Here is a 12,737-nt window from a genome sequence, read left to right as displayed (position 1 = left end):
TGGTGTGATCCAGAGATAACCCCCATACTCACACTGCCTCTGCTGTAGCTCCTGTCCAATATCTAACCCTGCTTTAGAAAGACTCACACCCACTGCGGTCTTCTCTGCCAGCCTGACACAGCTTTAAAAACCAACCACCTCTTTCCACCCTGATGGCTCCAAATATCAACCTGTCTGGTTCTCCTCCCACAGGAGTATACCTCCCTCCTGTCATCCCTACCCAGCCCTCATGATCATCCCACTCACATCTTCCTATGGGGAGTCTCTCCTTTCCCCCTCCACCCCAAACTTGACAAGTCTCTCTCAACTCAGACTCATCACAAAGAAATAATTTGGTATTTGGAAAATCCAAGGGAGTGGCTTCATTCCTAGTTTTATCTCTGTTTATTTAATTTAGGGGGACCTAAAGTTTACAGAATCTCTCACTGGACTGTTGTCTTGCTGAATATAATCCCTCTACTGACTAGCCTAGGGGAAAGGTCATTGTACAGCTCGCTGGTCAGGTTGACAAACAGCAGAATAGAACCTTTGAACACAGGTGAAAATAAGCCAGTAGGGTCCAGTACGGCGTGCTGGCAAGAGCCAGTACGCTGTGCCAGACCGCACCAGCTTCCGCGGCCAGGATTAAAAGGGCTCTGGGCTCCCCGCAGCGCCAGGGAGCTCCGAGACCTTTAAATCCCACCCGCAGCTTCGGCGGCTGGGCTGGGGCCGGAATTTAAAGGGCTTGGAGCTCCCTGCCACTGCGGAGAGCCCAGAGCCCTTTAAATCCCACCGCAGCTTCGGCAGCCAGGCTGGGGCCAGGATTTAAAGGGCTTGGAGCTTTCCGCCGCTGGAGCTGCAGTGGGGATTTAAAGGGCCCAGAGCTCTGCGGTGGCTGGAAGCCCGGGCCCTTTAATTTGCCTGGGAGCCCTGGGTTGATTTAAAGGCCCTGGGGCTCCCAGCAACAGCCGGTACCCCAGGGCCTTTAAATCTTGAGAGACCCCACCTCTTCCAGTTGAGGCCCCGCCTTTTCCGGATGAGACCACGCCCCCCTCAGGACTCCGGCAGTACCGATAAGTCCTGTAAGTTACTTTCACGCCTGTTTGAACATCCAGCTCAAGAGGGGCTATGGAATGAGTTGAATTGTGTGTGCTAAGCTTCTGACTTGCCATGAAACATCAGTGACAGTCTTGATCTAGTACCCAAAGGATGTCCTGCCTACATCATTTATAGAAGCCCAGCATTTAGAGATGGAAAAAACGTGTTTGGTTATCTGCTCCATCTCCTTGCCAAGGCAGCATTGTTCTGTACAGCATTTTTTTAGTGCTTTCTACAGTATAGTTTTAAACGGCACAAGCGATGCGACAGTTCTGTAATTTAACAGCTAAGTGTTCTCTTCCTCCCCCCACCCCACCCCAAATACTTAGCCTACATTTACCTTTCTTAAAGTGTGTGTTATTGCTCTTAGGTACAGCCCAATGTACTGCCCTAAATAATTCGCCTCCCTTTCATGTATTTGTAGACAGAGAGGCACAATTCCTTCCCCTTCTTCCTTTTCTCCAGTAGACTGGCAATCTGCTACTGGCTCTTATCCATAGCACATTGCCCCCTCCACCCAGGCCATCTAGGGCTGGAAGTGGAGCCAAAACTCTGCCCATTCCTACTTACTCCCCACCTACCTACATGGGGTGGGAGGAGGAGATTAGCAGCAGGCATGCAGCAACTGCTTACTCCTATATGCTTGGACCCAAAATCCAGGGAGGCCATGCAGGGGCCTAGTTAGGGGTAGAGAGGTAAGTTGTGGGTCTTACGCTCCCTTGCTCCACTGTGTGGCCATGCAGTCCTCCAGAATAGTATGGCCCTAAGTTTCACAACGTCCATGTGTGGTAGGTTGGAGGTGCACAAGGATCACTTCACAAATTCTGAAGTGCATCCACTTCTGGCATATAACACAGCAGATCCCCAAGTCTTTGCCTCAAAATATATGGGTTATATACATTGAAGTCTAGGTGTCCTGGGCCAGAAGGGTCAGGGGGAGGGAGGAGTGAGAATTGTGTCTCACCTATTTAACAGTACATAGCAAAACTAGATGGCATTACTACTTCTTTAAGGGTTAAAGGTGACCGTCAAAGGATTTTTTTTTTAATTGGGCTTGTGGCTTTTTTCACTTCTTTATGGTGGATAAAACTTGAAAACTTTCTTTTAAATTTTTGGGATTTTTTTGCTTAGATTTAAACCTTAGAAATGTCAGGAATCTGATCTTCCTCTTGTTTTGTGAAGGGATCTGGGAGGGGGGTCTCATTGGATATCTATTGTGAACTTCACATTTTAACTAAAGTGGCAGGAGTGTGACTCTTTAACAACGACATCTTTTCTCCAACTCGTTCATTAGTCACTGACATTACATCTGTGTTAACAAGAACAAACAAAAAAAACTGTGAAGTTTTAAACAGTCCAACTAAAACTCCTTTCACCTCCTAATTACAAAGCATTGAGTTTCTTGACTGTTGTGATATCACAATTTCACTAGTACTCCAGTTACCATATCATCTTCCAGGGAAGACAAGACCCAAGCTCTAATGTAAAAAAAACCGAGCAGATTTTTATTTATTATACACTTCCAAGTATTCTTTAAATATCATAGAGGCAAAAAATGTCACAACTTGGGGGAGGGGTCACCTTTAATAGTTTGTTTTAAAAGCTGTCAGCCACACTCATTCTTCTGCGCTCTGTAGTACCAGCTCCAGGTCACAACACCCAGAGTATGGAGCTGGACCCAGACCCACGGGACCGGAGCTGCCACTGTGATATGAGTGAGGGGCAGGCTTGTTCTTCATCCCCCACCCCTCCCTGGGCCTCTCCTCCTTCCCAGGCCAGGATTAGGGTAGCGGTGCTAGGGCGGAGAGGGCTACTGCTAGCCGTTGCTACCCCTTCAGCAGTTTAGTATAGTGCACCTGTTGAATCGGGAGGCTACATCCACCCTTTGCTGAAAGTGCTCAGCATCTTGCAGGAAGCACCCAGCACTTTGCAGAACTTAGCCCTAATAGTAAAATTCAGCCCCATGCAGAAGGCCAGTCCAAGGCCTCCATGCCACTATACTCCAATAAAGCCCTGGGATTTAAGTGGTGCATAAGCCTTGCACTAGTCTTCTGTACAAGGGTGAAATTCACCCCAAATTAGGATTCTTGCTGACTAATTCCAGTGAAAGGAGAACAGAAAGATGCTGTGATGCTAGAGAAGAGAGGTAAATTGAGTTTAGTGGCATAGACAGATAACATACATGATCCCTCCTCATGGAAACATGGCTGAATGTTCCACTTTGCTTATTTTTATTTTTAAAATATCAGCCCGGTCAATGGTACAGTAACATTTTCCTGGCCCAGCCAGTACCGACAATACCCTCATCCACAACGTCACCCTTACTTTTGTAGTTTCCAAATGGATGAAGCCAACATCAGACTCCTGTAATGTAAAAATCACCTTTTTCTACCTGAACACAGTGATTCAGATAATAGATTCAAATGAAACAATTTTTCTTTAATAGTATCCCTACGTTTCTCCTGAAACATTTTTTAAACAAAAAATTGGGGTTTTGACGACACAAAAAATTTTGTTAAATTTGCTTTCTGTGAGAAATTTAAATTTTTCATTGAAAAACTAAATAACCCCATACAGAAATATTTCAATTTGGATAGGCTTCCACAGTGCCTCATGGATGTTGAAGTTGGATTGTTTCATATCTCCAGTCTTCTCTATGGACTGAGCTCCCAGGCCACACTACAAGTTCCATGAGGCACGATAGCATGAGACACCCTCCCGCTTCACCCCATGCACCACTTCCCCTCTGTAAGAGGGGAGACTGTAGTGCATCATGGGTGATGTATTCTGGCAGGGAGTCTGGCCTATTGAGGAGAATGGATGTCTGTGGTGCCTGAACTACAATTTCTATGAGGCACTGTGGCAGCATTTTCTAAATCAAAATTTTATTTTTTTGTCCTAAATAATTTGGTATCAGCTGAATTTTTTTCAGTTTTCAGATACAATTTTTGGTATAGAATTTGAAAAATTGAAGTTTTCTATGGGGAAAACACATTTTCTGACCAGCTCTATCCCCAAGTAACTTCAGCTACTTTGCAGAATGGGGGGGATTAAAAGGGAGGTGAGGGAAGTGATGGATCATCATATTGCTGACAACAGAGTCTGATGGGTAAGGACAGAATTACACTAATCTGTACTCAGTTCCCATTACAGTGCCACCAGTCCCATTACTGCAGCTGGAGAAGTGTTGTACCCGAAACAACAGTGTGACACTGGCCTGGAGGATGCCACCCTTTACCCACAATCCAGTGGAAGGGTATATCTTGGAACTTGATGATGGAGATGGCGGCCAATTCCGAGTGAGGACTTCATTCAGCATTTATTTGGGTTCTCTCTGTGTTATTGTTAAACTTCCATAAGGACATGGATGTAGAAGGGCAGTTTCTCTAATTCATTCCTGCTTCTGCAGTGCAATGGGGCCAAAAAGCTGCTGGATCGTTCCAGATAAGGATTCCCCTTGCATGGAGGTGTCTCTAACTAGTGTAGTCAGTTTCTGTGCTGCCCTCCTGCAGACTCTGGGACAGAGGGCTTGTGAGGGTGGAAGGTGGAAGTTCAGTGTACTACTGTGGTACTCAGCTGGCTGATAGCCCCTTGCAGGATATAGTAAACTGGAGTTGGATAGAGAAGCCCCAAGGTTGCTCTAATGTATGCTGGGGTTGAACCCATTGTATAAATGGCCCAGGAATTGGAGAGGTTCCTTTGCAGATTTCACTGTTGGCTTCACCCAGCAAACAATGACTCAGGTCAAGAAATGTAATCATGGAACAATTCTATTATTCACGGTTTTCTGGGTAAATTTGGCTTTTATCTGAGGTTCTCAAAATCCTTTCTATGGTCACAGAAGAGGGTGAGTGGCTGAAGCTCAACTCAGACAAGACTGAAGTGGTGATGGTGGGCTGGAGGAAGCAGCAGTAGATGGCAGAGGTTATATGAGTCGCTTTGAAAGAATATGTGTGCCATTAGTTACTAATTTTTGCAATGTAGAGGTGATCTACAAGCCCCACTTCTGCTTAACAGTCCTATTATAGAAGTGACCCAACCAGCTTTTTATCATCTGCATCTGGCTTGGAGGCTGCAGTGTTTCCTCTCAGATGTGGACCTTGTCACCATTATCTAGTCCAGTGTTTCTCAAACTTGGGACGCCGCTTGTTTAGGGAAAGCCCCTGTCGGGCTGGGCCGGTTTGTTTACCTGCCGTGTCCGCAGGTCCGGCCGATCGCGGCTCCCACTGGCCGTGGTTCACTGCTCTGGGCCAATGGGAGCTGCTGGAAGCGGCGGCCAGTACATCCCAAAATTTCCAAAAAATAAAACAAAAAATTAAAGAATTTCACTTATTGGAGATTGTCTAATGCTTTATCCAGTCTCCAATTAAAAATGTGGTTTCTTCTTCATTCCTATAGACTCTTACATTGCCTGACAGATCTCACTTATATTTTGCTTAGATTTTTCTCTTTCATAATTTCATCCCATTACTCCTGGCAATCCCCTTTGTGCCCCAAATGACGACTCATCCTGCTTGGTGTTTGTACCAGTCAGATCTTTGCAGCCATTTGTCACATTCCCTCTACCCCCTTAATTGTTGGATAGCCAAATGATACATACAAAGCTCTTTTTATCTTCAGAAATAAGCCGCTTCGGCCCCTGTATTCGTGGTTTGGATTTAGGCTCCAAAACTACATTGCTGTATATTAACAATACCCATAGGAGGATTGAGACTGCCCTCTTGAAATAACAAAACTATACATTTTAGACTTCCCTTTTTAATCTTTGTCTCACTCTTGCTGCCTCCACCTTTCTTTCCTGACTTCTCTTCTCCATGTTGAGCCTCACTGGATGTAAGTATCCCTACTATAATAATGTAAATTCTAAATTCACCTAAACATTGAACAATATTTACTTTTAGCTTATGTTTAAAAGTCTGACTGTGAAACCTTCTGTTGGGAAGAAGGTGGTGAGCTTTGTTCCTGTCTTTTTGAATGCTCAGGAAGTGTATGTTGGCAAGGAGACCCTATGCACAATTGATGGCCTTCATTTCAACAGTACCTATAATGCAAGAGTCAAAGCTTTTAATTCATCAGGAGTTGGTCCTTATAGCAAGACAGTTGTTTTACAGACATCTGACGGTGAGTTTGTTTTAGATCATTAAAAAATAAAGAGCACCAGTTTCTAGCAGCCAGGTATTCACGTTCCATCACAGCCACCACTATACTTGGCATTATGAGTTTTAATAACCTTCATGAAGGGGCCCCAGGACTGAATGTGCCTAGAGACTGAGCTTCCCTCTCAGCCCTGTGCAGACTCCAGGACAGGACTGATGTACGTTAGTGGGGCAGGATGGGGATGCCCATACTCCTGCTGCTCCTTCTGTGGATAAATAGAAGATATCAGATCCCCATTAGCAGACCTTGGCCTTGGTGAGCGTACATGTGATTTCCATGTGCACACTTTCCAGCAGTAGTATGCGTGTGCAGATTTGTGGAGTCTAACACTTGCACACAGTGTTAGGATCAGTTGGGTACATGCACAGGATTTAGTGCTGGGAAAGAACTTGTGCAACTGTAGCTGCATGCAGCCGGCGGCTGTGTTGTGCCCTCATTGAAAATCAAGCCTGCAGTCTCTGAGGTTCTCAATCCAGCCCTTTCCCCTGCCGCAAATACTCAAAAATGATAAAAGAAAAATAAAATCCAGCTCTTTAGACTTTTGGCATGTTTTAGTTATTGGCAGCTCTCCAGGATTCAAATGATACAAGTGCATTTGCCTGTTGAGGCTTTGGGTTTAATTAAAATAGTGTTTGCTCTAGAGTACATTGTGAATATCTATATGCCACTCCTCGTCTCCACCTCTCTCTCTGTCTTTGGTGTTTCAGTGTTTTCTTCACTACTGATACTAATTTCACAAGAGTGTTTGATAAGACTTGGGTGGTAATTCATGCTGTGTTCCCATCTAATTACACTTGACATCCATATGGGCACCACAAGAAGTTCATCTTGATTAATAATACTGTAAATTAATCCTGAAGCAAATACCATAATCATGCTCTGTATTTATATAGTGTTGTCAAAATATGTCAGTATAAAATATTTAGCTGTAAAGAATTTTTTTAAAATAGAGTGAAACCCAGTTATGATGAGCTTGGACACACAATGAAACAGTAATTCAGTAGAGACAGGCCTGAACCAAATCCCATATCTGAACTGCCCCAGACTTTGGGGAAGTCCAGAGCCAAATTATTTTTCTCTCTTATTTGTGCAGCAGTAATTTGCTCAACAATGTACCAGACCCAAACAGAGACACTTCTTCAGGGAGCTTACATCCCAAAAGGCAGGCCCAGATAGGACAAAACACGTTGGCTGGTTTACAGTTATACAGCACCTTTAATCCAAAATAGATTGAAAAATGCATTGCAAATTTTACTGATTATGTAAATAACATAAAGCATTCTTACTTTTCTCCTCTGACTGAAATGCAGTCATCTCTGAGGTGAAACAGACTAGTTTAGAACAACAAGGAAAGAATATCTTCCCCACTTGAAAGTATGGTGGGAATTTAGGAGGGCAGAAATTTACTTAAAATAAAGCAAAATTAAATTTTATTGCATCCTTTCCTGCTATTGAGCTGCCTTTATTCTTCCTGCACAGTGGCCTGGTTCACCTTCGACCCCTCTTCGGCCCATCGGGACATAGTCCTATCGAATGACAACCAGACTGCCACTTGTAGTAGTTATGATGATCGTGTTGTTCTGGGCACAGCGGCCTTCTCCAAGGGAGTACATTACTGGGAACTGCATGTGGATCGTTATGATAACCATCCAGATCCGGCTTTTGGAATTGCCAGAATTAATGTGGTCAAGGACATGATGCTAGGAAAGGACGACAAGGCGTGGGCCATGTATGTTGACAACAACCGCAGCTGGTTCATGCATTGCAATTCTCATACAAGTCGGTAAGCTCTGATCATGGACTTTTCTCATGGCTTGATTTTTTTTTCCCTCTTAAGTACAACATATTTTAAAGATTCTGCATTCTTTTTCATTGAAGCAGTGGGAAAGGTGATTTCATTACATTCCTCAGGATTCTTTGTGGTCACAAGGTAGTATAGCAATTAGGCAAACGCTAGCACCAATTGTGGTTTGTTCAAAATGAAGATGTTTCCTGGCAGTACTGAAAGCTGATTAAACCCAGTGATAAGCTATTCCCAGGGGTGATTTGAGGACAAGGACAGAAGAGGGATTGCCTTACTGATGAACGGTGACCAATCTGCCTTATTAAATAGAGGTATTGAATGGGATTCTTTGCAAAACCTGTCAGTCTTCTTCAGCTAGAAGTTGTACTGGAAAGTTGCTAGGACTGAAGGCACAAACTGGAGAAAATTTGGGGGTCCTTATCTGGGAATTGGGGGCTGGAGATAGTCTAAGGCTGAAATACTTAACTCCCCTTCCTATCACTGTGGAGATCGGCATTTATGTATTCTGCACCCTGGTTTTGTCAGGAAGATTTTCCCAGCATCAGCCAGCGTGTAACAGCCAATATCACAATACTGTAATTCCTGGAAATAATATGGCCTTCAGAAATGGAGGCATGGCTTGGAGGAATGCTGTGTAGAGTTAGTAATCAAAAGTGTGGGCAACCAAACAATAACAATTATAAAGATTTACAATTTAAGTCAGTAAAGTGACATGAGGATTGAATTTGGGTCTAGGAGTATCAGGTGACTCTCAGGAGTGCTATGATAGTTTCATTTAAGTTTTGTTAGGGTAAATTGCAGATACAACTGCTCAGTGAAATCACAAGAAATATTTCTAACCAAGTGGCATGATTAGGGTTCGCTATTCATGTCATGATGTTTGACTTGATTGAATCACTGGATAATGCTGGTTTTCATAGAACCATAGAATCCAAGAACTGGAAGGACCTTGAGAGGTCTTCTAGTCCAGTCCCCTGCATTCAAGGCAGGACTAAGTATTATCTAGAATTTTATTTAGTTACAACATTTGTAAGACCAAGAAAAGTAATTTACATCATCATCATCATCATCATATGTTATTTTGAGTCTTCTAATTATTTTTATTTGGTTGTCCACATCTTTGATTTCTAACTGTATATTCTAGCTACACAGCCGGGACCACCTTCTCTGAACTGACATATTATTCCCACAAAATTACAACAGCATGTAGCAGAGTGAATTTGGGCCATTCTATCTATACCAGTGTTACTCAGCGAGTGGGTCATGACCCATATGGGGGTCATGAAAGTCAATCAGGGGTACCAAAATGTGTCAATGGGATGTAGGCAGCGCCTAAGGCACTTTGGTGCTTTTGAAAAGCTTAAGTATTATTAACCCTATTTTACAGGTATGGGAAATTGACACACACACAGATTGTAACTTGCCCAAGGTCACATATCAGGTCTATAGCAGAACCAGGAATAGAACCTGGTTCAGTGTCCTATTTACTGGACCACGCTCCCCCTCCTCACCCCACTATCTTGAATATTTGTTCCTTAAAACCAATAATTAAGAGAGTCTTGCAGTGATCTTAAAGAGGCTTGTTTATAATATTATCTTTTTTTCAGATATTAAAGGGATACTTACCTCATAGTCACAATACCTTAAAGTGGGTTTCCATATCTTCTGTAGCACGTACTCTATATTCTAATATGTATTTGTGTTTTAAAATATACCACAGTTGCTGAAAAATGTTTAAAGCAAAGGCCACTGCCAGAACATGACCTAGCAAAACTGCTGCAAAGTTATCCAGCAAACCCTGTTCTCAGAACTGTGGATGGCCAGAAAACAAGAGCTCAATTTTTATTTTTTTGTGAAAAATTTTGAATTTTCAACATTTAATTTTGTTACCCACTGGAATGGATACTAGACATTTAAAAAAAAATTGGGGGTGAGAGGACCCCCTCCTCCTCCAAGAATAGCCAGTAGCCAGGGCCCTCACTCGGGATGTTGGAAGATGTAGATTCAATTCCTGAGACAAATCAGGTGAAGCAGGGACTTGAGCTTGGATCTCTCACATCACAGGTGTTCTATCCACTAGACTATTCATTCTCCCTGTGGTTTAATTCCAACTTGGACATGAGAAAGTTTTGTTGAAACAGATACCTTCCTGCAAAAAGTTTCAGTTTTGATGAATCATCATTTTCCAACAAAATGATTTGTCAAAAAACTCTTGACCATTTCTATTATGAATATCATCTATATATTTGTCTCTGTTCTAATTTATAATGCAGCCATCACCATGTTATAGGAAGCATCACAAATGACATGCATGACAACAAAGAAGTATTTTTAAAAAAGCCATCTTGGCTTCTGGGCCACTATAGGCCTGGTCTACACTACGCGTTTAAACCGATTTTAGGAGCGTTAAACCGATTTAACGCCGCACCCGTCCACACTAAGAGGCCCTTTATATCGATATAAAGGGCTCTTTAAACCGGTTTCTGTACTCCTCCCCAACGAGAGGAGTAGCGCTAATATCGGTATTACCATATCGGATTAGGGTTAGTGTGGCTGCAAATCGACGGTATTGGCCTCCGGGCGGTATCCCACAGTGCACGACTGTGACCGCTCTGGACAGCAATCTGAACTTGGATGCAGTGGCCTGGTAGACAGGAAAAGCCCCGCGAACTTTTGAATATCATTTCCTGTTTGCCCAGCGTGGAGCTCCGATCAGCACGGGTGGCGATGCAGTCCCAAATCCAAAAAGAGCTCCAGCATGGACCGTATGGATGTGATCGCTGTATGGGCAGAAAATCTGTTCTATCAGAGCTCCATTACAGAAGATGAAATGCCAAAGCATTTGAAAAAAAATCTCCAGACAGAGGCCACAGCAGGGACTCAGCACAGTGCTGCGTGACAAGCGTAACGGAAAGCCAAAGCATCAAATGGACGCTCATGGAGGGAGGGAGAGGAGACTGAAGACTCAAGCTATCCCACAGTTCCTGCAGTCTCCAAAAAGCATTTGCATTCTTGGCTGAGCTCCCAATGCCTGTAGGGTCAAACACAGTGTCCGGGGTGGTTCAGGGCATAGCTCGTCAATTTACCACCACACCCCCCCCCGAAGGAAAAGGGAAAAAATTGTCTCTTGACTTTTTTAAATGTCACCCTATGTCTACTGAATGCTGCTGGTAGACGCGATGCTGCGGCAGTGAACTGCAGCATCCTCTCCGCCCCCCCCCCCCCCCGGTGGCAGATGGTACAATATGACTGTTATCCATCGTCATCATCAGCTTGGTGGCAGACGGACTGGTATCCGTCCTCGTCATCAGCCCGTGAGTGCTCCTGGCTGGCCTCAGGTGAGGTCGGCCGGGGCGCCTGGGTAAAAATAGGAATGACTCCCGGTCATTCCCAGTAGATGGTACAGAATGGCTGGTAACCGTCTTCATCATAGCAACTGGGGGCTGAGCTCCATCAGCCCCCGCCCTTCATGTGTAAAGAAAAGATTCTGTACTGCCTGGACTATCATAGCAGCCGGATGCTGGGCTCCTCTCCCCCACACTGCTTAATGTCCTGTCTGGACTATCATAGCAGCTGGAGGCTGCCTTCCTCTCATTTTATCTCACTAACAAGTCACTGTTTCTTATTCCTGCATTCTTTATTACTTCATCACACAAATGGGGGGACACTGCAACGGTAGCCCAAGAAGGCTGGGGGAGGAGGGAAGCAACAGGTGGGGTTGTTGCAGGGGCACCCCCTGTGAATGGCATGCAGCTCATCATTTCTGCGGGATCTGACACGGAGCGGCTGTGCTCTCTGGTTCTCTGATACACTGGTTCTCTAGTACACTTGCCCCATATTCTAGGCAGGACTGATTCTATTTTTAGATACCATAAAGGAGGGATTGACTCAGGGAGTCATTCCCATTTTTGTCTTTTGCGCCCCCGGCCGACCTCAGCCAGGGGCACCCATGACAGCAGCAGACAGTACAGTACAGAAGGACTGATAACCGTCATCTCATTGCCAATTTACAATGGCAGCAGACGGTACAGAACGACTGATAACCATCTCTGCTATCATGCAAAAGCAAATGAATGCTGCTGTGTAGCGCTGCTGTATCGCCTCTGTCAGCGGCATCTAGTACACATACGGTGACAGTGACAAAAGGCAAAACAGGCTCCATGGTTGCCATGCTATGGCGTCTGCCAGGGCAATCCAGGGAAAAAGGGCACGAAATGATTGTCTGCCGTTGCTTTCCCAGAGGAAGGAATGACTGACGACATTTACCCAGAACCACCCGCGACAATGATTTTTGCCCCATCAGGCACTGGGATCTCAACCCAGAATTCCAAGGGGTGGGGGAGACTGCGGGAACTATGGGATAGCTACGGAATAGCTACCCACAGTGCAACGCTCCAGAAATCGATGCTAGCCTCGGACCGTGGACGCACACCACCGAATTAATGTGCTTAGTGTGGCCGCGTGCACTCAACTTTATACAATCTGTTTTACTAAACCGGTTTATGTAAAATCAGAATAATCCCGTGGTGTAGACGTACCCATAGATTGGCAAAAGAATTGAAGGGCTGAGCCAAAGTCTACTGAAGTCAGTGGAAATTTTTCCATTGACTTCAGTGGGTTTTGGCTCAGGCCCTAAACCAACATAGAATAAAATAACAAAATGTGATAAATTATATGAAAAGATATTTGTCTCTGTCCC

The 12,737-nt window shown here is 44.4% G+C and overlaps 1 protein-coding gene across 4 annotated transcripts in view; it reads left to right on the top strand.

Annotated features, from left to right (window-relative positions):
- TRIM67 (tripartite motif containing 67) overlaps positions 1-12,737 on the top strand; it is a 53,762-nt gene that overhangs the window by 24,931 nt on the left and 16,094 nt on the right. For 3 of the 4 annotated variants that reach the window (XM_045010224.1, XM_045010227.1, XM_045010226.1), the window contains exons 6-8: positions 4,231-4,376; positions 6,060-6,198; positions 7,714-8,017. In XM_045010224.1, coding sequence (XP_044866159.1) covers positions 4,231-4,376; positions 6,060-6,198; positions 7,714-8,017 — 589 coding nt within the window. Of the gene's footprint in view, positions 1-4,218; positions 4,377-6,059; positions 6,199-7,713; positions 8,018-12,737 lie in introns of all 4 variants that reach the window. The other variant, XM_045010223.1, reaches the window with a different exon arrangement.

Source organism: Mauremys mutica, chromosome 3 (assembly GCF_020497125.1).
Source record: "Mauremys mutica isolate MM-2020 ecotype Southern chromosome 3, ASM2049712v1, whole genome shotgun sequence".
In the NCBI taxonomy this organism is placed as follows: domain Eukaryota; kingdom Metazoa; phylum Chordata; order Testudines; family Geoemydidae; genus Mauremys; species Mauremys mutica.
The sequence above is the reverse complement of the archived record's forward strand: the minus strand, read 5'-3'. Positions and strand labels throughout refer to the sequence as shown.